The sequence below is a fragment of the Oncorhynchus mykiss genome, chromosome 7 (assembly GCF_057628025.1).
Source record: "Oncorhynchus mykiss isolate SJ-2025 chromosome 7, ASM5762802v1, whole genome shotgun sequence".
Lineage (NCBI taxonomy): Eukaryota > Metazoa > Chordata > Actinopteri > Salmoniformes > Salmonidae > Oncorhynchus > Oncorhynchus mykiss.
The window spans coordinates 39,132,643-39,160,287 of NC_143028.1; the positions used below are offsets into that span (position 1 = coordinate 39,132,643).

Here is a 27,645-nt window from a genome sequence, read left to right on the forward strand (position 1 = left end):
GAGACTGAAACACAGCCATCAGACTGTTTAAATAGGCATCACTAGCCAGCTTCCGGTTACTCAACCCTCGACCTTAAAGGCTGCTGCCCTATGTAAATAAACATGGAATCACTGGTCACTTTTTAAATGGAAAACTAGTCACTTTAATAATGTTTACTGTTTTACTCATTTCGTATGTACAGTTGAAGTCGGAAGTTTACATACACCTTAGCCAAATACATTTAAACTCAGTTTTTCACAATTCCTGACATTTAATCCTAGTAAAATTCCCTGTCTTAGTTCAGTTAGGATCACCACTTTATTTTAAGAATGTGAAATGTCAAAATAATAGTAGAGAGAATGATTTATTTCAGCTTTTATTTCTTTCATCACATTCCCAGTGGGTCAGAAATTTACATAGACCCAATTAGTATTTGGTAGCATTGCCTTTAAATTGTTTAACTTGGGTCAAACGTTTCAGGTCGTCTTCCACAAGCTTCCCACAATAAATTGGATGAATTTTGGCCCATTCCCCCTGACAGAGCTGTTGTAACTGAGTCAGGTTTGTAGGCCTCCTTGCTCGCACACGCGTTTTCAGTTCTGCCCACAAATCTTCTATGGGATTGAGGTCAGGGCTTTGTGATGGCCACTCCAATACCTTGACTTGGTTGTCCTTATGCCATTTTACCACAACTTTGGAAGTATGCTTGGTGTCATTGTCCATTTGGAAGAATTTTTTGCGACCAAGCTTTAACTTCCTGACTGATGTCTTGAGATGATGCTTCAATATGTCCACATAATTTTCCTGCTTCATGATGCCATCTATTTTGTGAAGTGCACCAGTCCCTCCTGCAGCAAAGCACCCCCACAACATGATGCTGCCACCCTCGTGCTTCCAAACATAATGATGGTCATTATGGCCAAACAGTTCCTAATTTTGTTTCATCAAACCAGAGGACATTTCTCTAAAGTACAATCTTTTCCCCATGTGCAGTTGCAAACCGTAGTCTGGCTTTTTTTTATGGCGGTTTTGGAGCAGTGGCTTCTTCAATGCTAAGCGGCCTTTCAGGTTATGTCGATATAGGACTCGTTTTACTGTGGATATAGGTACTTTTGTTCCTGTTTCCTCCAGCATCTTCACAAGGTCCTTTGCTGATCTGTGATTGATTTTCACTTTTCGCACCAAAGTACGTTCAACTCTAGGAGACAACGTGTCTCCTTCCTGAACGGTTTAACGGCTGTGTGGTCCCATGGTGTTTATACTTGCGTACTGTTGTTTGTACAGATTAACGTGCTACCTTCAGACGTTTGGAAATTGCTCCCAAGGATGAACCAGACTTGTGGAGGTCTACAATTTTTTTTCTGAGGTCTTGGCTGATTTCTTTTGATTTTCCCATGATGTCAAGCAAAGAGGCACTGAGTTAAGGTAAGCCTTGAAATACATCCACAGGTACACCTATCAATTGACTAAAATTTCAATTAGCCTATCAGAAACTTCTAAAGCCATGACATAATTTTCTGGAATTGTCCAAGCTGTTTAAAGGCACAGTCAACTTAGTGTATGTAAACTTTTGACCCACTGGAATTGTGATACAGTGAAATATTCTGTCTGTAAACAATTGTTGGAAAAATTACTTGCGTCATGCACAAAGTAGATGTCCTAACCGACTTTCCAAAACTATAGTTTGTTAACAAGAATTTTGTGGAGTGGTTGAAAAACAAGGTTTAATGACTCCAACTTATGTGTATGTAAACTTCTGACCTCAACTGTATATACTGTACTCTACTGTATTTTAGTCAATGCCACTCCGACATTGCTCATCCTAATATTTATATATTTCTTAATTCCATTCTTTTACTTTTAGATTTGTGTCTGTTGTGAATTGTTATATACTACTGTACTGTTGGAGCTAGGAACGCAAGCATTTCACTTCACCCGCTTTAACATCTGCTAAATATGTGTATGTGACCAAAATAATGTGATTTGATTTAGTACCCAGCTCGTTAACAACCATTAGGTTGCTAATACCCTTGTACTCACCACTCTGACATCAATGCAAATACAATAGAATATCACATCAAACACTGATCATTAAAACAGTATCATCCTTTTAAAACTCACCTCACTGGGATGGTAATTTTGAAGAAAGAAGATCAACAACAGGTTGACAATTTGTTGAAAACATGGTCTGAATTAAAATGTTGATTTGTTTCTTTATACAAAAGCCTCATTTAAGTGATAATGCCATAGAAGCTAGTGTTTGGAGGATATATTGGCACGTGTTGTCAGGCCCGAGACGACTAAGTTGAGGCAAACCATGTCAATATATCCTCCAAACACCGGCTTTGAGGTCATTTCCACTTTAATACAGGTTACCAACATATTCAAATAACGATTGACATTTGTTTTCATGAAACAGTTATTTTGATTAATTTATCTATTTCATCCTTCCACAATATATAGATACAAATCTAGGGTTGCTAAGGCTGGTTGTTCATTCTATTGGTTCGGTTGCCAGAGACCTAACCCAGTAGTTCAGTCTTTTTGTTCTGTATCAATGGACACGACCCAGTCATTCTTTCTAAATGTTCCATTGCCATCCCTTGCTTGCTAGCTAGTCAACTACCGCTAACTTACTGTCACGTCAAAAAGCCATCAGAATAACAGCAAAGTAACTGCATTTGCGTTTGTTTAAGCTGCTTTCAAGTGACATTTATTTGCATACATCCATGACAATGAACTAAGGGTGCCCCTGATATCGATATTCGCGAACAGATTTCACTTGGTTTGGCTGCAGGAACAGGGTTGGATAACCCCATGGCATACAGTTTGGGTGGAATATCACCTGTTGCGCAGGGAGAGGCTGCACGCTCCTCAAACAGTGGTTGATGGATGGAGTGAAAAATAAGTGTATTATTAACCCAGACATTTCCATATGCAATCCCGTGTGAAGCAGAGTTTTGATGGTTGCCACTAATAAGAGAGGGATCCCAGCTGCTACGATATTTATTTCTCAGCTGCTAATGTTAATCACAGCTCAGCATGATTGAAATCAAATGGGAAAGCGGCCTCCATTCGCTATTCGAGTGCATACGGATTACATTTATTTTTTTACCCTAACCCTGTTCCTGCCCATTTTGATTTTGGGGACATTCTAAATCAAAACTGATTTTAAATATTAGTAAAGACAAGATTAAATTGAGAATAGTCTGGTGGGTGAAAATATGATCACTTGATGAGAGAACAGCGTGTGCAGCCTGAGACAAGGAACAAGAGCGCAAGCTTCTTTTGCGTTTTTTTCTTCTTCAAATCATCAATAGCCTCATGCATCATGCAGCCCATATACGTTTGGATTTCTTAGACATTCTAACTAAAGTTGCCAAATACATCTACCCTATAGGACCTGTTTCAAATGATCCCTTTTACACTCAAAATATCCTTTCTATTTTATTAAATAATTGCCCAGGAGACAAGCATATCTTGTCTGCTAAATGAACTAGCATACAGCCCATGGCATTTCACATAGTCAGATAACATTATAGTACGCCTGTTCTGTTCATCTGAAATACATTTTCATCATATCATAGTGTTTCTTTAGACCTGCTTTAAATAAAGATTCATTGTGATGGTGTATGTTGAATTGATTGATTTGATTGATTTGACTTTTTGTAATGTTCCTTTGCCTCGTGTTCATTAACACGTTTAGCAGCCATTTTGTATGACAAGCTGATAAAATGTCATGACGCCACAGCCCTAGTAATGACCACTACCATTACTCTTTAGCGAGGATATCTCACTGTTTAATTCTACATGCTCACAATCATAACTCGATTGAAATTACCAGCGGCTCCCAGTGCGAACAATATTCAGTCCACAATCTTGCATGCAGCTAAATGAATTGCATGACTTTCTCTGGTGATTGCATCGTCTCAATTGCTGAAGCACTGCTGGCCTAAGTAGAAGATGATTACCTGAATGAGAGATGTCTTAAATGAAGTGAATGTCCTTGATGACAAGGTGGTTTTTAGCAGTCAGTCACCACAGGAAGCAGAACGATGATGGCATTCTGCAGCACTGTTTATCTGTTACAGCCTCTGTTTGTTGTATATAGCTCTGGAGGCCAGAGAATAACTGCTACCACCAAAGAGCTGAATCACATTAACCTATGGCATTTTGAAATGTAATTTTGCGATGTCATACCTTGCCATCGCGGCTGCCTGAGAAATACCCAGTTGGTACAGGCACCTACTTGCATACTGTTTGGAAAACTCTCTTTTTGTGTCATGCAGGTCACTTTGCTTTTGTTTTAAGAATGAAACTATAATGTATTTTTTGTGTGGTTTTTTTAGGTTAAGGAGAGGTTGCTATGCCAACAGAGCCTGGCCCTGAGGTGAAGAACGCAGCAGAAGTGTCCTCCCAGCAGAAGGGGGCAGCAGCAGGCATGCAAGACTCTGCTTCAGACGGCAAGATGGCTAAACAGGTACGTAGGAGAGCACAGGAAGTTCAATCTACACTATAATTAGGGCCTTGTGTTTTTTCTGGTGAGATCACGTGTAATCTTCGTCCTACATCATCCATTGACAGACATTTACACACATTCAGTGATGTCATAATTATAATGTAAACTATCAAAGTAAAGAAAGTCGCACACTCCATTATATAAACTCCCAGCAATTTAATGGGTATTTACCAACGTTTCGGCATCACTGTGCCTTCCTCAGGGGGATGCCGAAACGTTGATAAATACCCATTAAATTGCTCGGAGTTTATATATGGAGTGTGCGACTTTCTTTATTTTGATAGTTTATAGTTTATTGTTAGTCAGCACGTCCACACAAACTCATTTTTCTGGGTGTGTGCCAGCTCATGTTTATTAAAGTCGTAATTATAATGGACATCATTCATTTACTTAGAATTTCACCTGTGACTATGTAACGCCCCTATGCAGGACCAGGACTCCAAACTGATCGACGACCACAGGGAAACAGACGACGTGTCAGAGAAGACCACCCCATGCAAGACCCCCAAGTCCCCCCAGAAGACTTCCAAACGGCCAAAGACTGTTCCCTTCAAGGTCACCCTACTGGACACCTCTGACTATGAGGCGGGGATTGAGGTAAGGAACCTCCCTCCAGAGCAGTGCTATGTTTTACTATTGCAGGCCACATTTCCAAGTCCTGGAAGGAACCAGTCAAAATATGTTTGTGTGGTTTTACCAGCAGATGCGACTAGTTTCTTTACTTTCGGACGTTATGTCTTTGTTGTGATTATGTTATGGAGCTGCAGAGTGCAGATAAGGCCGGTGTAAAGCAGATGACAGACAGGGTGTCATGTTGGGAGCTCTCCGTGGGGCAAGGTTATACCATTCTCTGCCACAGACACACATTCAAATCATTAGGATTAGTGACACAGAGAATATAGTGAAGGAAAAGAAGGCTCTCTCGCTTACAGTGGCTGTTATTACAGCTTCATCACCAAACAAGACATGTCTTCATGCTGGTAGAGAATGGTCACTGTAGTCAGCATCCTCTCCCTGGCTAATCTGTACCAGCCTACCTTTTAGCAATGCGGATGTATTTACATACAGTACACTAGTGTTACTTTCAATTGTATTTGGTTGCACAAAAACAGTCCACAGAGAAGCCAGATGTTAAATGCAATTCCATTTCAACTTTCTGTGCCGGTGGGCAGGACGGTTGGTCATTATGACGACTGGGGATTAGAGACAAAATCGTATTATTTAAAAATACTTTTCAAACGTGGGTCTGTTGTAGACCCACTTCCCCCCCCCCCCAAGTTATAATACGACCGTTTAGATATGTTGTCTCAACCTCCCCCTGTATAGCCTGACATGAGGTAAGCAGAGATGAAGTGGGTCTACAACAGACCCATGTTTGAAAAGTCTATGTCATAATACGATTGTTTAGATGTTTTGTCTCAAATGACCCCCTTCATAAAGACCAACCGTCCTGCCCAAGTAAGTTGAAATGCAATTGTATTTAACTTCTGGCTTCCCGCGGACTGTTTTTTGTGCAACCAAATACAATTGAAAGCAATGCTAGTGCATGTAGGAAAAAAAGCAGCTAGTGTCAGCCAGGAAGGCAGGCTTTGCCACACCCCACTGCCCTCTCTCCCCTCTTCCAGGGCCCCTCCTAGACATAAATATACAACATGGCAGAGCAGAAATACTGTACACTTTGAGGGTCAGAGGATATCTCCCTTTCTGCCACATAAAATCCCTCAACAAAACCCAGTGACAGAACAATGGGAAATCTATACTCATTACATTGCGACCCAGGTGCAGTCAAGCAGAAAATAGAATATTGTGTTATCGTGAGCTGCCCTTATGATACTTAATTTCATGCAAAGGTGTGTGCGTGTGTCTGTGTCTCTGATGTAAGAATCTCAAGAACATTAGCCTCGCTTTCACCAACCTTTCTCAAAAGAAAAAATAGCAAAAATAGGTAAACAAATACTTTTAAGCCACTCGCAAACCTTTTGCTGCTCTCAACACTAGACATAAAACTCCAAATTATGATTACCAAAGCCTTTAAGCAATGTAGTGTCCTTTGCTTCCCTTTGTACTTCCATGCATTACTACAGAATGATGCACATATCGAACCCCCCCATTTTACTCATCATATTGACGTAACAAGCTGCTGCAGTACAGTGTTTATCCAAAACACTTACCTCACTCCCGGCTTGCCTCCGACCCCCTTCCGGTGTTTAATTGGTGGGTTGCAATGTCAAGCCAGTCCTATCAAACCTCCTCCATGCTCCAGGAGTTGATAATAATAGTGTTAAGGAAAGGCAGGCACCACTCTGTGACAACTCTCACTGGAGGAGGTGCCCCATCCAAGGGTTAATTAGCCCGTCTCGTCACGACTGCTTGGCTCTGGCACCCCAGGGGCTGCAGGGGGAGAGGGGGCCACACACTCCCATACTTCCCTCACCCCTTCCTTCAGCTTACTAGTGCATACTCTATCAGGCCATGCATGGATGAGCTGCATTGTGTTATTGTGCTGAATGTTGCTATTTCTGGCGCCATATGTTTTATAGAATACCTTGTGACTCTGACAATGAGTTTGTTTGTACTCTTTGCCAATATTTTAAATGTGTTACTTTCTCCTGTGCTTCTTTTGAGGGAAAACACTTGTGAGGAAGTTGCCAAGGTGGAGTTGCAGTAATTACACCGTGAAAGGGAGTGTCCACGGACAAACACCTCAGTGTCTTAGTCACCGGCATATTAAGATCCTTAACATGCCCGGAATGTATATTTTTAATAGATCATCTTTATGCCAGACTGTCCACTCCGACAGACCCTACATCCACATCTACATCTTCTCTCTACAACCTTGCCATGGGAACTGTGTTGAATGAGACGGGGAGAGTTCATAAGTGCTTCCAGAGTATTATCCCACAATCTTTTCAATCCTAATGAGCCAGAAGACACACTCCCAGGACTGGCAGCAGCTACTGGGGATGCAAATAAATACTGAATACTAAAACTCCTCCTAGCTCTGGCCTTGAGATAATAAGGAACCAAAAACTAGAGGGATGGTGCACACATCTGCATCTGTTTCCCTGGCAACGGCTTGCTCTGTCTCCCTGTCACCGCGGAAACCAGGCTCCAGGGAAAGCTCTGAGCTGCACAGACGCTTACTACCCGGAGAGCAGCATGCACAGCTCACACACACAGCTCACTAGCTACGTACTCCAGGGAAAAGTGTGTGTGTGTGTGTGCGCGTGAGTGCTTGTGTGCGTGTGTGCAGCAGCACCCTCCACCCATAGTCTGGACTCTGGGATTGAAATACCGGGGTACCATGTTACTCTGATGGAGTCAGAGTAATGTTTTGTTTTTTATGTGTGAATGTCTTCTTGAATTTACACAATAGTTTTTCCCCCTCTATTTGTTAAAGTTACATCAAGGTACTGTATATCATCGCTAGAATGATTTGCTAAAGTGCCATCCCATCAGTTGTCTCTCTCCTTTTGACATCTGAGTAGCTTTGATAGCTAAATTTGCACACTTCTTTGGTCTGTCCTTCACAGGAATGTGACAAGAAGATGAACCATTTGGATAGGGTTGAGTGGCATTGGATATTGCACTGTTTGCTCAGACCGCTTATCATGCAGAAAGCAATCTTCCTACAATTCAGTGTTCATTTTCCCTGTCAAGTATTTGATCAATTCTGACTGTAACACAGCACTCTAGGGCAGAACTGTTCTAGCCTGTAGACAGCAACATATAGCAGCTGGTGTCAAGATGGCTTCCCTATCTGGTTGGGGAGAGAGACACATTATGTTGTGTTGATTGATACATTTGCAGTTACATGACACTCTCAATACACTTCCAAGAATACAAATGTATGCACGTCAACAAAACCATGCAGTGTCGTTATGCTTTAATCAGTGAGGCCAGGTCACATGGTCAGAAATCTCCTGACCCTTGATTGACCCTTGATTTGAATGACACGTGTGTCTGTGTTTCTGCAGAAGCACTGCAAAGGACAGGCCCTGCTGGACAAGGTGTGTGAGCACCTCAACCTCCTGGAGAAGGACTACTTTGGTCTGACATTCAGCGAGGCGGACAGCCAAAAGGTTAGTGCCTTGTCATGTAGCCTCTGACCATTCATGTACCCCCCCCCCCCCTTCCCCCTTCTTCTCATGAAATACTGTCTTCGGCACAATCACCATTCCTCTCACCATAACAACAGAAGACACAGCAGGCTCTGGCAATAGTGAGCCACTCCTTTCGGAATTGGAAATGAAAATGTGCATGCTAGGTCAAATTCAGATCAACAAGCAATTTATACAATTTAAGATAAAATGGCGCCCTAAACTCCTTAAACACATTTGAACACTTAATCATCATCAGCCTACATTAGATAGCCCGATTAGTGCTCCACTGACGTCTGTGCTTTTGACTCTCCAAATGGAACTAGGAAGGCTAATTGGAGTAGAACGGGTGTAATTATGGTTATTACGCAACTGGCTAAGATTTAGCTCTGAGACCAAATTGAATGGCCATGACAGTCAGCCTGTATTAACTAGTATTAGTGTTGTTTCGAGGATGTGTGTGTTTTGGGTCTACCCTTCCTGTGTACACCTCACCTTGAGGGCAGGTATTGCAAATTGCAGTGATTGTGTAAAGATAGGATTTGGCATGTTGAAAGAGAACGGCCACTAAGGTGAGACAAACACACCTGTCTCCTGTCACTAATAACAGCTTGTATAGGTCTCAGTAGTTACAGAATGACATGTTGTGACCTGATTTGTCACAAGTGGTTGAGATTTTTGAGCCCGTTCTGTCTGGGGAAGAGAAAGTAGTGTGTGTGTGAGGCAAACACGATAAATGCTGGAGGATTTATCTCACAGCATACCGTTGAAGTCTGAAGTTTATATACACCTTAGCCAATCACCATATTCTTATCGGCAGACTCAGTAGCCTTGGTTTTTCTGATGACTGCCTTGCCTGGTTCACCAACTACTTTGCAGACAGAGTTCAGTGTGTCAAATCGGAGGGCATGCTGTCCGGTCCTCTGGCAGTCTCTATGGGGGTGCCACAGGGTTCAATTCTTGGGCCGACTCTTTTCTCTGTATATATTAATGATGTTGCTCTTGCTGCGGGCGATTCCCTGATCCACCTCTACGCAGACGACACCATTCTGTATACTTCCGGCCCGTCCTTGGACACTGTGCTATCTAACCTCCAAACGAGCTTCAATGCCATACAACACTCCTTCCGTGGCCTCCAACTGCTCTTAAACGCTAGTAAAACCAAATGCATGCTTTTCAACCGTTCGCTGCCTGCACCCGCACGCAGGACTAGCATCACCACCCTGGATGGTTCCGACCTAGAATATGTGGACATCTATAAGTACCTAGGTGTCTGGCTAGACTGTAAACTCTCCTTCCAGACTCATATCAAACATCTCCAATCTAAAATAAAATCTAGAGTCGGCTTTCTATTCCGCAACAAAGCCTCCTTCACTCACGCAGCCAAACTTACCCTAGTAAAACTGACTATCCTACCGATCCTCGACTTTGGCGATGTCATCTACAAAATAGCTTCCAACACTCTACTCTGCAAACTGGATGCAGTTTATCACAGTGCCATCCGTTTTGTTACTAAAGCACCTTATACCACCCACCACTGCGACCTGTATGCTCTAGTCGGCTGGCCCTCGCTACATATTCGTCGCAGGACCCACTGGCTCCAGGTCATCTACAAGTCCATGCTAGGTAAAGCTCCGCCTTATCTCAGTTCACTGGTCACGATGGCAACACCCACCCGTAGAACGCGCTCCAGCAGGTGTATCTCACTGATCATCCCTAAAGCCAACACCTCATTTGGCCACCTTTCGTTCCAGTTCTCTGCTGCCTGTGACTGGAACGAATTGCAAAAATCGCTGAAGTTGGAGACTTTTATCTCCCTCACCAACTTCAAACATCTGCTATCTGAGCAGCTAACCGATTGCTGCAGCTGTACATAGTCTATCGGTAAATAGCCCACCCAATTTTACCTACCGCATCCCCATACTGTTTTTATTTATTTACTTTTCTGCTCTTTTGCACACCAATATCTCTACCTGCACACAACCATCTGATCATTTATCCCTCCAGTGTTAATCTGCAAAATTGTAATTATTCGCCTACCTCCTCATGCCTTTTGCACACAATGTATATAGACTCTCTTTTTTTCTACTCTGTTATGGACTTGTTAATTGTTTACTCCATGTGTAACTCTGTGTTGTCTGTTCACACTGCTATGCTTCACACTGCTATGCTATCTTGGCCAGGTCGCAGTTGCAAATGAGAACCTGTTCTCAACTAGCCTACCTGGTTAAATAAAGGTGAAATAAAAAATAATTAAAAAAAATACATTTAAACTCAGTTTTTCACAATTCCTGACATTTAATCCCAGTAAAAATTCTCTGTCTTAGGTCAGATAGGATCACCACATTATTTTCAGAATTTGAAATGTCAGAATAATAGTAGAGTGATTTATTTTAGCTTTATTTCTTTCATCACATTCCCAGTGGGTCAGAAGTTTATATACACTCAATTAGTATTTGGTAGTATTGCCTTTAAATGGTTTAACTTGGGTCAAGTGTTTCGGGTAGCCTTACACAAGTTTCCCACAATAAATTGGGTGAATTTTGGCCAATTCCTCCTGACAGAGCTGGTGTAACTGAGTCAGTTTTATAAGCCTCCTTGCTCGCACACACGTATTCAGATCTGCCCACAAATGTTCTATAGAATTTAGGTCAGGGTTTTGTGATGGCCACTCCAATACCATGACTTTGTTGCCCTTAAGCCATTTTGCCACAACTTTGGAAGTATGCTTGGGGTCATTGTCCATTTGGAATACCCATTTGCCACCAAGCTTTAACTTCCTGACTGATGTCTTGAGATGTTGCTTCAATATATCCACATAATTTTCCTTCCAATTATCCACATAACCTAATATCCACATCATTTTCCTTGGCAAGTCGGTTAGATGTCCTAACCGACTTGCCAAAACTACAGTTTGTTTACAAGAAATTTGTGGAGTGGTTTAAAAACGAGTTTTAAATACTCCAACCTAAGTGTTTGTAAACTTCCGACTTCAACTGTAGGTACCTCTGATAGAAGGTAGGCCCCCTCTTCAATACCAGGGCAGCCTTTACTGTCTGGGGTCCTCGGTGACTCTAAGCCAAACAATACTTGATTGAAATGTCTTCCTCAAACTCATCTCTGCCTCTCTTTGAGGATATTATGTCCACACCATTTGGGGAGAACATCTATTGTGTTATGATTGCTTTGTGAACTTTGACTGCAGTGCATCCTGGCAGCAGAACAGTGAGAACAGTTGTTATTCCTGCTGGACTGCTCTACAGAGAGGAGACAAATGAGACAGTGCCGTTTTAGTTATTGAGTGGCATTTGGCCCAGGCCGACATCTGAGAGATTCGGGAGGATAATAAATGACTGCTGTTGATTATGGTGCTTAGCACGCTGATTAAGCACCAGAGGACCTCACTCAGGTTGTGTGTGAGTGAGAGCTTGTTAGTGTCTGTGTGAGTAGATATCAGTTCATTAAATGCACACCTCACCGGCCAAGTTGTGTGCGTGAGCGCTGCAAAATAATTTCACCCGCACCAAGCGCTAAAATAGAATTTGGTCCTATTTGAGACATGCCACATGCTGCAAGTCCCCTCCTTATTGGATATCGGTAAGCTACAAACCCACGTTGATGCCTATAAGACAAACAAGGAGAGATTAATTCAATAACTAACTAAAAAACTAACTAGGCTTCTCTTTTTATGTGTGGATTAATCGTTGGAGTAGAGAAACATGATTTTATATGGCTCTGGGTCAAAATTCTACAAAGAACCATCTAAAAAGAGGAACATGTGCATAACAGGTAAAATAACAACCCAATGTTTATCTCTAAGGACAAACCAGGCCCACAGTGTCCAGTCTGGAGCGTGAAGCCCAGAGCTCTGCTGGTTGGCTACTGCGTAGCAAGCTGGAGGTGCCAAAAACGCTGGTCTGCCCTAGAAAGCCTATGTAAATTACAATCACCAGAATGGCAAAACAATGTTTTTTTAAACAGCCGTTTTGGCCTGTAAAATGTGTTTAATATGATCAAGTTTGATCCTCACAGTGAATTATTTGAAAGTTCGCTACAAATCGAGATATTTAATTAAATAGTGATCCATTCTGACTACTACATTTGTGACTCACCACCTGGATTTGGTCTTCTGTAGCAAAATTTGAAAATGTGTTTTTTACATTGGATTAAAGTAGAGGCTCAGAGCTACAAAATAGTATATCATACACTGCATATTTGGGGAAGAATGGGAAAGTATTTCTTCTGAGAAAATGGCCTTTGAATGGTTTGGTGTCTAGTGAAGAGCTCTTCTTTGTCTACACCCATTCAGCATCGTTCACACCCTCTTAAGCTTTAGCCCCACCCAACTCCTTTCGCTCTCGGTGAGTTCACAGCACACACTTGATGCTCTGGCCGATGATTTGTTTACCTCTGGATAACATGAAAACATGCTAACCAGCTCTGCTGGCAACAATTATATTACGCTTTTTTGCAGATGTTTACTGACACCGGCCATATTCAACGGATGTTGTACACTTTAGCTGAGTCATGTAGCTAGCTAGGTAAATAATAAACCTGGCTAGGTAAACAACGTGTAAGATCACACACGTTACGTAACGTTAGCTAACGAGCCAGCCAGCAAACGTTAGCTAGTTAAACAACAATGAGCATAGTGCCAAATCATGCCGTTACTATCCTGCATGAATCTGGTGGGAGCTAACTAACCAGGTTCAATGTTAGCTAGTTAACGGTTCTGGGATACTAATAATAACGTCATACACATAACATCAGCTAGGGAGCCAGCCAGCTAACGTAAGCTAGCTAGCTAACAGTACACTTTAGCTTGAAATGAAACCACTTTCTGTCAAAATTAGAATCGTGTGATATCTGAATGTAGCTAGCCAGACTATCTTACCCGTATACATAATCATGCATGATGGACGCATCTCCCTGTCACGGATGCCATGCCATGGTTGCCCTTAGTTTGAAGATCTCTTTAGCTATCACACTCTAATTCCACTGATTTTCAAAACTCAACCTCCAGAAAGTGGAAAGCAACACTTTTGCAGCTCCACTACACGATACATTTAAAAAAAAGCCGCGTTCAACAAGATTACAAACACAGACTGACCAGCTCAAATAGACAGAAACCTTCTATATGGCAGACCAATCTGAACTCCTATCTTGGCTTGTCCAGCCAACTCATTATCTCAGCCAATCATGGCTAGTAGGAAGGTTGCTGACTTTTTCTGTGGCTTAACCAACAAGGCTCGTAATTTAATAATTGTATTTGTATCACGGGCCAGCAGGCCACAAGGAGACTTGCGCCCTCATGCATGCTCTTTGCATGTGCACCCAGCAGCGTTGGGTTAACTCTCTCTGGCAGGATAAAAATGACTACATCAACCATGATCCTTTCTGATAGTTGGTGCCATTCAGCAATATGGGGTGCTTCAAATTCAAATACTTCCGGCTTCATGTGCCGTCGTCGCTATCACTATCTACCGGTTTCAATGTCTATGGGACAAACTAGCTAGCAGCAGCTAGCAACAGCTAGCTAGCTAAATGTCCTTGAATGTTTCATGTATGTTTCGACCTGTCCCTAAATTATTAAAGTTGGTTCACAGTTGGTTTGATATGTTAACCTGCGTGTCATGATCGTGTCTGGTGGGGATAGACAAAATAAACATGTGCGGGTTGCCGGTGTAGTCAGCATGTTAGTGTGCAGGTGTGGGTGAATTTTTCAGGTTGTGTGTACTGAAATTGCCACTGTATCGCATTAGTGGAAACCAAGACTGTTCTCATGGCAGATCTGATCGTTTTGACTACTAGCAGGTTAGGATAATTAATGTTGCAGTTTAGGAGAATAATGTTAAGGTTCTGAAAAGGGTTAGGGTTAGCTAAAATGCTAAAATTGTCCCTGATGCAACTAACATATCTAGCTACAACCAGGCCTGCCCTGAGAACAGACTTGGTTTCCACTAAAGCGATGCTACGAAATTGGCAGGAACACTCATGATTTTCCAAAGATATTATTGGAGACTGCGGTGCTGTTTCAACCTATTCCACTCCTGATTTTACAGTGATAGAGTGATACTGTAGTAGCTGCCAAAAATAATTTCACCATTACTCAGCAGCTGGGATGTGCCACTCAGGCTCAGAAAGCTGGGAAGCTCACTGTCAGTGGTCAGGCACACGCCTGCCAGCACTATTATCCATGCAATAGGCATATTCACACTTCCTGTTCAACTAACAGCACATGAGCATGGTGTGATTGTCAAAGAGCAGGCCATAACCTGAGAGATTTCACACCCGGCAAGAGGGTGTGCATTGAATGAGAAAGATTTATCAACACAAAGCAGGAGGGAGAGTAGCTGTACAAAACTGAGCCTCTTGTGGCGAACGATGTCAATGTACATATCTGGCGTGATACGAGCTAGGATAACTGGCCAGTGGTAATTCACTGTCAAAATGGGCTAACAGATGCTGGGACTGACACTCTCATTTCCTCATGCTGAAAGTCTCAGTGGGGGAGGATTCCTCCTGCTTCCTCCCTCTCCTCCTCGTTCCATTGAACCACATGTACAGTGAAGGCTTTCACTAGAAACACCATTTGTAATTAGAGCTGCGGAGTGAATCAGAGCATGGCAACAGGGTGTGCATTAGCCACGTCTCTCACAGACGCCTGTGAATGCGCTCTCTTCTGTCTGTCTTTCAGAATTGGTTGGACCCCTCCAAGGAGATCAAGAAGCAGATGCGCAGTGAGTATCCTTGGCCCACACGCAGTATACGTAGCACATAGCACAGACACATCACATCCACACACAGTGACCGAAAACACAGTTATTATTCAAATACTGTTTGTTTCTAAATGGAATCTTACTTATGCAGTACAATGAGAAGCTGTAGGTCCATTTAAGACAATATAATGAGTTTATGTTTAATACAAGCTTGTTTCTATGCTATTGTTGTAGCCGTACTGTTGCCGTAATTAAATGTTCTCAGACACTTTTATTGGTGATTTGGCTATGTCATACATGTGTCACACACAGGTAGAATCAGGAATTCCCCAAGGCAGCTGTCTAGTCCCCTTACTTTTTCAATCTTTACTAACATGTCATTGGCTTTGAGTGAAGCCAGTGTGTCTATGTATGTGGATGACTCAACACTATACATGTCAGCTACTACAAGAACTGAAATGACTGCAACACAGAATAAATTGGTACTAAATTACTTAAAAAACTAAAAGCATTGTATTTGGGACAAATCATTCACTAAACCCTAAACCTCAACCAAATCTTGTAATAAATAATGTGGAAATTGAGCAAGTTGAGGTGACTAAACTGCTTGAAGTAACCCTGGATTGTAAACTGTCATGGTCAAAACATATTAAGACAACAGTAGCTAAGATGGGGGACATCTGTCCATAATAAAGTGTTACTCTGCCTTCTTAATAACACTATCAACAAGGTGAGTTCTACAGGCCCTAGTTTTGTCACACCTGTCAGTCGTGCAGGTGCCACGAAGAGGGACTTAGGAAAATTACAATTGGCTCAGAACAGGACGTACACAGAGAGCTAACATTAATAAGATGGATGTCAATCTCTCCTGGCTCAAAGTGGAGGAGAGATTGACTTAATCACTACTTGTTTTTGTAAGGTATTAACATGTTGAATGCCTGTCTGAACTATTGGCACACAGCTCGGACACCCATGCATACCCCACAAGACATGCCACAAGAAAGGAGTCTCTTCACAGTACATGCTATGGGAGGCACACAGTACTACATAGAGCCTTGACTACATGGAACTCTATTCCACATCATGGATTTTGTGTTGTAGATATGTGGTAGTAAAGTAGGGGCCTGAGTGCACACACTTAATGTGTTGTGCAATCTGTTGTGATGTTTTTAAAATGGTATAACTGCCTTAATTTTGCTGGACCCCAGGAATAGTAGATGGGGATCCATTATAAATACAAATACAAATACATCACATCAGTAATAGATGTCCAGTCAACATGGGCAGTAAACTCATCCCCTCTCCTCTGTCTGTCCTCAGCTGCTCCCTGGCACTTTGCATTCTCTGTCAAGTTTTACCCTCCAGACCCCTCCCAGCTCACAGAGGACATCACCAGGTACTGTGGTCCAGCAGGGCAGCATGAACCCATATCATTTTCACACTGTATAAAAACTCTGTTTATTAGGTACACCACTCCATTCACCAAAATGGTTTGCTCCAACAAACAGTGATTCACGTGGCCATGGCTTGCTACAGTTGAAGTCGGAAGTTTACATACACCTTAGCCATATACATTTAAACTCAGTTTTCACAATTTCTAACATTTTATCAAAGTAAAAATTCCCTGTCTTAGGTCAGTTAGGACCACCACTTTAATTTAAGAATGTGAAATATCAGAATAATAGAGAGAGAATTATTTATTTCAGCTTTTCTTTCTTTCATCACATTCCCACTGGGTCAGAAGATACATGCACTCAATTCGTATTTGGTAGCATTGCCTTTAAATTGTTTAACTTGGGTCAAGTGTTTCGGGTAGCCTTCCACAAGCTTCCCACAATAAGTTGGGTGAATTTTGGCCCATTCCTCCTGACAGAGCTGGTGTAACTGAGTCAGGTTTGTAGGCCTCCTTGCTAGCACACGCTTTTTCAGTTCTGCCCACACATTTTCTATAGCATTGAGGTCAGGGCTTTGTGATGGCCACGCCAATACCTTGACTTTGTTGCCCTTAAGCCATTTTGCCACAACTTTGGAAGTATGCTTGGGGTCGTTGTCCATTTGGAATACCCATTTGCCACCAAGCTTTAACTTCCTGGCTGATGTCTTGAGATGTTGCTTTAATATATCCACACAATTTTCCTGCCTCATAATGCAATCTATTTTGTGAAGTGCACAAGTCCCTCCTGCAGCAAAGTACCCCCACAACATGATGCTGCCACCCCAGTGCTTCAAGGTTGTAATAGTTTTCTTCGGCTTGCAAGCCTCCCCCTTTTCCTCTAAACATAGCAACGGTCATTATTACCAAACAGTTCTATTTTTGTTTCATCAGACCGGAGGACATTTCTCCAAAAAGTACAATCTTTGTCCCCATGTGCAGTTGCAAACCGTAGTCTGGCTTTTTTATTCCGGTTTTGGAGCAGTGGCTTCTTCCTTGCTGAGCGGCCTTTCAGGTTATGGCAATATATTATGACTCGTTTTACTGTGGATATAGATACCTTTGTACCCGTTTCATCCAGCATCTTCACAAGGTCCTTTGCTGTTGTTCTGGGATTGATTTTCACTTTTCGGACCAAAGTACATACACCTCTAGGAGACAGAAGGCGTCTCCTTCCTGAGCGGTATGATGGCTGCGTGGTCCCATGGTGTTTATACGTGATACCTTCAGGCGTTTGAAAATTGCTCCCAAGGATGAACCAGACTTGTGGAGGTCTACATTTTTTTTTCTGAGGTCTTGGCTGATTTCTTTTGATTTTCCCATGATGTCAAGGAAAGAGGCACTGAGTTTGAAGGTAGGCCTTGAAATACATCCACAGGTACTTCTCCAATTGACTCAAACTTTGTCAATTAGCCTATCAGAAGCTTCTAAAGCCATTACCTAATTTTCTGGAATTTTCCAAGCTGTTTAAAGGCACAGTCAAATTAGTGTATGAACTTAATGTTCGATTGAATGTTCGAATAGGCAAAACGAGTGACCTAAAGGACTTTGAGCATGGTATGGTCTCCTGGGCTTTCTATGCACACCAGTGTCTAGGTTTGACAGAGAATGGGGCGACAAACAAAAAACATCCAGTGCGCAAAAACAGTTAGTTGAGTAGAGAGGTCAAATGAGAATGGCAAGAATCGTGCAAGCTAACATGCGGGCCACGAACAAGTAACGGCGCTGTACAACAGTGATGTGCAGAATGGCATCTCTGAACACACAACTTGTCCGTCCTTTCACGGATGGGCTATTGCAACAGCCGACCACACCGCGTTCCAATCCTATCAGCTTGTCGTGTAGCCTGAGTAACATTTTTTGTACTTTTTTTTATTTCATCTTTATTTAACTACGTAGGCCAGTTGAGGCCAAGATAAAGCAAAGCAGTGCCACAAAAACAATATATGTACAGTGTGTGCAAATAGAGAAGAGTAAGGAGGTAAGGCAATAAATAGGCCATGGCGGCGAAATAATTACAATTTAGCATCAACACTGGAGTGATAGATGTGCAGATGATGATGTGCAAGTAGAGATACTGGGGTGCAAAAGAGCAAGAGGATAACATGAGGACACAATGGGTCAAATTAAGGATACGTTTACTCAGCAAGCTTAGCACTCCATCACAGCATACATCATCAGCACATGCATACTCTTCTTCTCCCTATCTGAAATCCTGTTCTCATTGTACTTCCATCCTGTGTCAGAATAGGTAGGATAGAATACCTGTGTCTCTAGTGGTAAATGTGGGTAGTGCAGCAGAACACAACATATTTCCCTCTTGTGCAAGCTTTCTAAGAACAACCCAAATAAAACATTTCACAATTCTTTAATTGAACAGTTATTCTTATTCAAAGCACAGAATAATGGCACTGTTAAAATGCACAGCATAGTAACCAAAACAACAGTAACTGCAATTAAGTTTACTGATCCAGGCCTGTACAGAATGTCATATGTGAAGCACAGTAAGCGTTCAGACCATCTTGCAATGCGCATTCCAGCACCTTTTGATGCCAATAGGCAGTGGTGGAAAAAGGAACCAATGGTCATACTTGAGTAAAAGTTAAGATACCTTAATAATGACTCATGAAAAATTGAAAGTCACCCAGTAAAACACTACTTGAGTAAAACTCTAAAAGTATTTGGTTTAAAATATACTTAAGTATTTAAAGTAAATGTAATGGCTAAAACATGCTTAAAAATATTAATCATTTAATTTCAATAAATAATTTCAATTTCCTTGTATTAAGAAAACCAGATGCCACTATTCTTGTTTTATTTATTTAAGGATAGCCAGGGGCACACTCCATCACTCAGATATAATTGACAAATTAAGCATTTGTGTTTAGTGAGTCCGCCAGATCAGAGGCAGTAGGGATGACCAGGGATGTTCTCTTGATAAGTGTGTGAATTGTAAAAAATGATTTACTTTAGGAATGTAGTGAAGTAAAAGTTGTCAAAAAGATAAATAGTAAAGTACAGATATCTACAAAACTAGTTTAGTACTTTAAAGTATTTTTTACTTAAGTACTTTACACCACTGCCAATACGGGTAGAAAAGGCTTGATCAGTTCGTAGGATAAAAGGTGTACCCCACAGGAACGTTCGCTACAGCTCAACTGACCACACACAAGTAAGCGTTTCCTTTTCTACCATAGTGTATTTCCACTCGACTGAGGAGAAGGAACGGGATGCAGAACTGTCCGTTCTGTTCCGTCTGGATGTATTTGCACACCACCCAAGTCATAATCTGATGCATCTGTGGACACCAGAAGAGCAGGGTCGAGTATAGCCAGAATCACGGAATCCAGATAACACTATATTTGGATAGTCCATCTGTAGTTGCTCTACAGACTATCCGTAACATTTCAATTAACTTCTTCCAACCTTAAACCTTATCCTAACCCTAAACTTAACCCTTATTCTTAACAATCAAACTGTATTTGTCACATGCACTGAATACAACAGGTGTAGGCTTTACTGTGAAATGCTTAGATACAAGCCCTTTCCCAGCAATACAGAGTTAAACAAGTAAGAACATTTTCAAATAATACAAATAAATTAGTAACACAATAAATAACAATAATAAGGCTATATTCAAGGAGTACCGGTACCGAGTCAATGTGCAGGGGTACGAGGTAGTTGAGGTAATATGTACATGTAGGCAGGGGCAAAAGTGTCTAGGCAATCAGGATAGATAAACAGAGTAGCATCAGCGTCAATATGCATGTGTGTGTGTATGAGCGTGTGTGTTGGAGTGACATTGTAAAAAGGTGTGAGTGTGTGGGTAGAGTCCAGTGAATATGGATAGAGTCAGTGCAAGAGAGTCCATGCAAAAAAAGGTCAAATAGTATGGGTAGCCATTTGATTAACTGTTCAGCAGTCTTATGGCTTAGGGGTAGAAGCTGTTCAGGAGCCTAAACATTGCCCTAAATCTAGCTGTAACCTCAGCAAGCAGTTGCTTATCAACAGATGGTTTGTTGGTGTGACCATCTGTAGAGTATGTACAAAAATAAAGTGTGACCAAACAGAATTCAACAATTACTGCACTAGTAGGAATCAAATAAATGTATTGAAAAGTAATTCATTAGCCTAAGTTCATCATTAGACATGAACAGAATGCATCAGTGATTCGTATTTCGTGCGACTTTCTGAAGAGGCATCGAGAATTCCCCGTCTGTGTATCTGTGGTGCGGGTGCCTACCACTTTGTGTAGCTGTTAGCGATGATGGTGGGGGCGGAAACCTGGAAAAACAAAATGCAGAAAATGAAATTTGGGAAAACGGATTCAGGCTACTAATAGGGCCCTATATAAAGTACACACACACACAAACCCACCTTCACCTTTTCACATTTTGTTACGTTACAGCCTTATTCTAAAATGGATTCAATTGTTCTTCAATTCAGACCCTTTACTCAGTACTTTGTTGAAGCACCTTTGCCAGCGATTACAGCCTCGAGTCTTCTTGGGTATGACGCTACAAGCTTGCACACCTGTATTTGGGGAGTTTATCCCATTCTTCTCTGCAGATCCTCTCAAGCTCTGTCAGGTTGGATGGGGAGCGTCGCTGCACAGATATTTTCAGGTCAAGACCGGACTCCGGCTGGTCCACTCAAGGACATTCAGAGACTTGTCCCGAAGCCACTCCTGCATTGTCTTGACTGTGTGATTTGGTTCTTTGTCCTGTTGGAAGGTGAACCTTCGCCCCAGTCTGCGGTCCTGAGTGCTCTGGAGCAGGTTTTCATCAAGGATCTCTCTGCACTTTGCTCCGGTCATCTTTACCTCGATCCTGACTAGTCTCCCAGTCTCTGCCACTGAAAAACATCCCCGCAGCATGATACTGCCACCACCATGCTTCACCGTAGGGATGGTATTGGCCAGGTGATGAGCGGTGCCTTGTTTCCTCCAGACGTGATGCTTGGCATTCAGGCCAAAGAGTTCAATCTTGGTTTCATCAGACCAAAGAATCTTGTTTCTCATGATCTGAGAGTCCTTTAGGGGCCTTTTGGCAAATTCCAAGTGTGCTGTCATGTGCCTTTTACTGAGGAGTGGCTTCCGTCTGACCACTTTACCATAAAGGCCTGATTGGTGGAATGCTGCAGAGATGGTTGTCCTTCTGGAAGATTTTCCACAGAGGAACTCTGGAGCTCTGTCAGAGTGACTATCGGGTTCTTGGTCACCTCCCTGACCAAGGCCCTACTCCCCCGATTGCGCAGTTTGGCCGGGCGGCCAGCTCTAGGAAGAATCTTGGTGGTTCCAAATGTCTTCCATTTAAGAATGAGGGAGGCCACTGTGTTCTTCAGGAACTTCAATGCTGCAGAAATGTTTTGGTACCCTTCCTCAGATCTGTGCCTCAACAAAATCCTGTTTCGGAGCTCAACGGACAATTCCTTCAGCCTCATGGCTTGGTTTTTCCTCTGACATGCACTGTCAACTGTGAGATTTATATAGACAGGTGTGCCTTTCCAAATCATGTCCAATCAAGTGAATTTACCACAGGTGGTCTCCAATCAAGTTGTGATCAATGGAAACAGGATGCACCTGAGCTCGAGTCTCATAGCACAGGGTTTGAATACTTATGTAAGTAAGGTATTTCCGTTTTTTTCTAAAAACTGTTTTTGCTTTGTCATAATGGGGTATTGTGTTTAGATTGAGGAAAGCATTTATTTAATCCATTTTAGAATAAGGCTGTAACGTAACAAAATGTGGAAAAAGTGAAGGGTTCTGAATACTTTCCGAATGCACTGTATAAGCTTGCAGCATGCAGTCTCTCATACTTACAGTGTCGGTTCGCACGTCTAAATATCGCTGTCAAATAACAAAAGTTTGTGTTGAAAGACTTTGTACATTTGTAATCATTTCAGTGCATATTTCACAGCTGTCAAATAGTTCAAAATCCCACTCTACTTAGAAGGATTAGCTACATTTGGAATTCCACTGACTGTTATGGATTAACTCCTCAGCATTCTTGTTGGAGCTATGGCCTTTTTTAACGTCTCCCTCTCCTTCACAGGTACTACCTGTGTCTGCAGCTGAGAGATGACATGTTGTCAGGTCGTCTGCCCTGTTCCTTCGTGACCCATGCCCTGCTGGGTTCCTACGCCGTGCAGGCCGAGCTGGGAGACTATGACACCGACGACCATGGCCCCGACTACGTCAGCGACTTCCGCTTCGCACCCAATCAGACACGAGAGCTGGAGGAGAGGGTCATGGAGCTCCATCGTAACTACAGGTAGGACGTACGGTTATGTCCAAGAGTATAATCTGACCACCAGAAAATGATAGGGCCATGACTAGGGTCTTGTAGGTTTTCCTGGTCAGATCACATGGTCAGAGAAATCTCTAGGCCCAGTTAGGTTTATTTCAGTTCAGTTCAGCATTTTTTATAGTAAATCCATTTTAGTTATATCTCCCATTCATATGGAACCATTGCAGCCTGCTGATGAACCTTTGCTCAGACAGTGTCCAACAACATACCATACAAATGTTGACAAATGCCACCACATTGCCCTGGTCTGTCATGGCTGTATACAATAGGCCTTGCCAGCACTGTCAATACTTCCCAAGTCTCAGGGTCTCCCCCATCCCTTTCCTGGCATGGCCCCTGCACTTGGCTCTTGCCCAAGGAGTTATGGTAGAAAGGTGGAGGGAGAGACATGGGATTAAAAATATCACTCTTACCATTTTGAGTATTCAATTGGTTCTCCCGTTCTCCCATTTTTGGTTTCAGGGGTATGACTCCAGCTGACGCAGAAATCAACTTCCTGGAAAATGCTAAGAAGCTATCCATGTATGGGGTGGACCTTCATCATGCCAAGGTATGCTGTCACATATGACATGTTGTTAGTCTAAATTTCTATGTGACTGTGCAGGATTATTTATTTTACCAACATATTACTTTATTACTTGAATGTTTCCTCTCCTTCCCTCTCTTTTTCCTCTCCTTTTATCTTCCTCTCCTCTGCCATGCTTGTCTTTGGCTGCTCCAGGATTCAGAAGGGATTGACATCATGCTGGGCGTGTGTGCCAACGGGCTCCTGATCTACCGCGACCGCCTGAGGATCAACCGCTTCGCCTGGCCAAAGATCCTTAAGATCTCTTACAAGAGGAGCAACTTCTACATCAAGATTCGGCCTGGAGAGGTAAGCTGAACCAAGTTAGTGGCTTCTCTGTACATTCTTAGAAAAAAAGCTTTGGCTGTGCCCATAGAGAATCATTTTAGGTTCCAGTTAGAAAGGGTTCTACATGGAACATAACACGGTTCTACTTGAAACTAAAAGGGTTCTACCCGGAACCAACAAGGGTTCTTCAAAGGGTTCTCCTCTGGGTGTAGATAAAGTCTTAGCCCCTTTCAAAATGAACATGAAACATGAACATTTATGCAGTATGCACCCCATCATTTCTGTTATAACTGGGAATACGTCCAGCTAAAGATTGTGAGGAAACGGATGTGTGGTCAGTTCGACTGACCAGAGGACTGGAAAATATTTAGTTCCCCCTAATTTAGCTGCTCCACAGGCTTAGATTCTATAGCCTGCCTTTCTCGCCCAGTCTCTATTCAGTTCTTTGCTGCACTGCAGCCTCAACCTCTGCAGCCTACTGAGCTCAGACGCAGCTCAGAAGCTCTGCCCAGTGTGACAGGTTGTCTGGCCAGGGCTGCTAAAGTGACAAGAGGCCCACAGTGAGCCTGTGGAAGAGCAGGATAAAGAGAGCCTTTAACACTGCCAGTGCAGCTGCAGCAGCACCCAGAATAGAGGGATGAAAAGTATAAATATAGTCATGAAAATTGAAACGCTACCCTCATGTTTGTCTCCACTGTTTGAAAATTGTCGTTTCTTAGCCGTTTGCTCGGCTCAGCGCAGGAATCTGTCTGGTGGTTACAGGGCTGGAATTTCAGGGAGAACAGATTACTAGTGTCCATACTTGGGAGTTTTAACCCTGCTTGTTTAACCCTGCTTGGCTTTGGAACAGGTGTCTGTGGGTTTACAGAAGTGAACAGTTTCACACTGTCTGTTTGCTTAGAGCTTGTTTCATCTCCTGAGTGACAAGCAGGCCGATCCAGCAAATCTATCTGAAAAGCATAGAACTTCAAATTGTGACAGTTTGGAATATGAAATAAAGTGACTATGCATTACAAAGTTGTTTTTTAAGAATGTATCATGTCATACAAAACTGCAGTCTCTTCCTCATGCGGAATGGAACATGATGCATTCATGCAGTAAATGTAACCCCAAGAAACACCTGCTCCTCTCTCTTTTCCCTCCTTCCCTTCCTATCGGTCTTCCCCTCTCCCCCCATCTCTCTCTCACGAACCAGTACGAGCAGTTTGAGAGCACTATTGGCTTCAAGCTTCCCAACCATCGGGCGGCTAAGAGACTATGGAAGGTCTGCATCGAGCACCACACCTTCTTCAGGTAAGAGCAACTCCAGGTATCTAATCCCCTCACTTGTAGCCATCCCTCTTGTACCTCTGTTACGTTACCCCATGCAAGCCATTTCTCCTTAGATCCTCTTGATCTTTAGGCAGCCAAATATAATCAAACACCACTCGCTTCAATCGTGTTCCCATCTCTCCATAGCTTTTTCCCCAGCCGCTTCCAGCACCTGCTATCCCCCTGCCGGGGAAGCTCAGGAGTGATTAGAGCACAGCTTTGATCAGGGCTCTTTCTCCCTGTAGGCATCATCCACAGCAGCGTTTTTGTTCCACAGCAGCCAGCACTACACTGAGGCTCGAGGTGTTTCCTTCTCTGTTTTGTGTCTTCGTCTTCATGTTACGACTTGTGTCTCTGGTGTTTCTCTGCCTGTGCTGCCTTGGATTTTGAGAAATTCACTGCAAGGGGAGTAAGACACCAGGTAGCCTAGTGGTTAGAGCGTTTGGCCAGTAACCGAAAGGTTGCTGGATCGAATCCCTGAGCTGACAAGGTAATAATCTGTTGTTCTGCCCCTGAACAAGGCAGTTGAATGACTGTTCCCTGGTAGGCTGTCATTGTAAATAAGAATTTGTTCTTAACTGACTTGCCTAGTTAAATAGCAAACAAAGGTAAGAGCAATGGTTCCCGAACTATCTCATTAGGGGCCCCCCTTCCAGCGTTGGGGAACATCCTGGGCATGCTCATGCGCGATACCTTTTTCTACGGGCACAAGCACTGTTCATGATGCAAACTGTTCACAGCCATTTTGTTGGTGGGGAGAATTTTGCAGGTTTAAATTCTTATTTTCTGCAATACAACACATTTTGTCATGGGTTGCATGGAAAATTTTGCCGTTTTTAAAGCAAATTTTCTTGCAATCTTATACATTTTGCCATGTCCGATATGTATTCGTGTAATATTTGAGGGACTGAACGTCTGAAAATTTATGTGCATAAAAAAACCTAGCTGACATGGGTTAGTTGATCTGGACATTTCCTGACAAGTTATAAATAGCTCTGACTAACGTGACAAGAGGACCTGATGATGCACTTCCCAATTTTGAAATTGGACCTTCTGCATTCTACTATTACATCTTTCAAGAGTACGTTTAAAACTGGGCCGAGTTTAGGAACCACTGAATTGAGCAATGTGTTCAAACAGGTCCTGTTGCTCTAACACAAGTCCAAAGTTCTCAGCATTTTACAAAGCCGTCTACTACATCCAGTAATTACTCTCATACTTATATCTGGCATTTCTCTTAATTGTATTGCTGTAAAGCAAGGATGGTGAATTTTTCTTTCACCAGTATTTTTAAGTTAACCTTTCTGATCTCCCCATCCCGGATCCGGGTTCGTGAATACAGACTCAAGCTCATTACCATAACGCAACGTTAACTATTCATGAAAATCGCAAATGAAATGAAATAAATATGCCATCTCTCAAGCTTAGCCTTTTGTTAACAACACTGTCATCTCAGATTTTCAAAATATGCTTCTCAACCATTGCAAAACAAGCATTTGTGTAACAGTATTGATGGCTAACGTAGCATTTAGCATTAGCATTCAGCTGGCAACATTTACACAAAAAAACAGAAAAGCATTCAAAAAAATCATTTACCTTTGAAGAACTTCAGATGTTTTCAATGAGGAGACTCTCAGATAGCAAATGTTCAGTTTTTCCTGAAAGATTATTTGTTTAGGACAAATCGCTCCGTTTTCTGCGTCACGTTTAGCTATGAAAAAACCCCTGTATCCAGGATTGTGTAAATCTATCAGCAAGCTCATTAGCATAACACAACGTTAACTATTTATGAAAATCGCAAATGAAATGAAATAAATATGCCATCTCTCAAGCTTAGCCTTTTGTAAACAACACTGTCATCTCAGATTTTCAAAATATGCTTCTCAACCATAGGAAAACAATCATTTGTGTAAAAGTAGCTAGCTAGAGTTAGCATTTCGCGTTAGCATTTAGCGTTAGCATTAGCGTTAGCATCCAGCACGCAACATTAACAAAAACATAAAAGCCTTCAAATAAAATCATTTACCTTTGAAGAACTTCTGATGTTTTCAATGAGGATACTCTCAGTTAGATAGCAGATGCTCAGTTTTTCCAAAAAGATTCCTTGTGTATTAGAAATAGCTCCGTTTTATACATCACATTTGGCTACCAAAAAAAATCCATAAATTCAGTCCTCAAAACGCAAACTTTTTTCCAAATTAACTCCATAATATCGACTGAAAACTTGGCAAACGTTGTTTAGAATCAATCCTCAAGGTGTTTTTCACATATCTCTTCATTGATACATCGTTCTTGGACACATGCTTTCTCTCCTGAATCCCAGGAGAAAATGACCGCACCTGAAGATTACGCACAAATTTAGACAAAGGACACCGGGCGGACCTCTGGAAAATGTAGTCTCTTATGGCCAATCTTCCAATGAT

At 42.3% G+C, this 27,645-nt stretch overlaps 1 protein-coding gene and 1 long non-coding RNA gene across 18 annotated transcripts in view; one reads left to right on the plus strand and one right to left on the minus strand.

The window, feature by feature from the left end:
• LOC149982539 (uncharacterized) overlaps window positions 1-27,380 on the minus strand; it is a 97,597-nt gene extending 70,217 nt beyond the window's left edge. Inside the window, exons 1-2 of the long non-coding RNA XR_016497247.1 lie at window positions 27,249-27,380; window positions 26,819-26,880 (exon numbers count right to left, since the gene is read on the minus strand). This is a non-coding gene — a long non-coding RNA (uncharacterized LOC149982539). The remainder of the gene's footprint in view (window positions 1-26,818; window positions 26,881-27,248) is intronic.
• The window catches only part of LOC110527864 (band 4.1-like protein 1), a 108,802-nt gene that overhangs the window by 56,601 nt on the left and 24,556 nt on the right, over window positions 1-27,645 (plus strand). For all 17 annotated transcript variants that reach the window (XM_090240928.1, XM_021609428.3, XM_090240919.1 and 14 more), the window contains 9 exons: window positions 4,330-4,460; window positions 4,929-5,096; window positions 8,477-8,581; window positions 15,297-15,339; window positions 16,639-16,714; window positions 22,804-23,022; window positions 23,521-23,608; window positions 23,780-23,932; window positions 25,107-25,204. In XM_090240928.1, coding sequence (XP_090097054.1) covers window positions 4,347-4,460; window positions 4,929-5,096; window positions 8,477-8,581; window positions 15,297-15,339; window positions 16,639-16,714; window positions 22,804-23,022; window positions 23,521-23,608; window positions 23,780-23,932; window positions 25,107-25,204 — 1,064 coding nt within the window. In that variant the 5' untranslated portion in view covers window positions 4,330-4,346. The remainder of the gene's footprint in view (window positions 1-4,329; window positions 4,461-4,928; window positions 5,097-8,476; window positions 8,582-15,296; window positions 15,340-16,638; window positions 16,715-22,803; window positions 23,023-23,520; window positions 23,609-23,779; window positions 23,933-25,106; window positions 25,205-27,645) is intronic.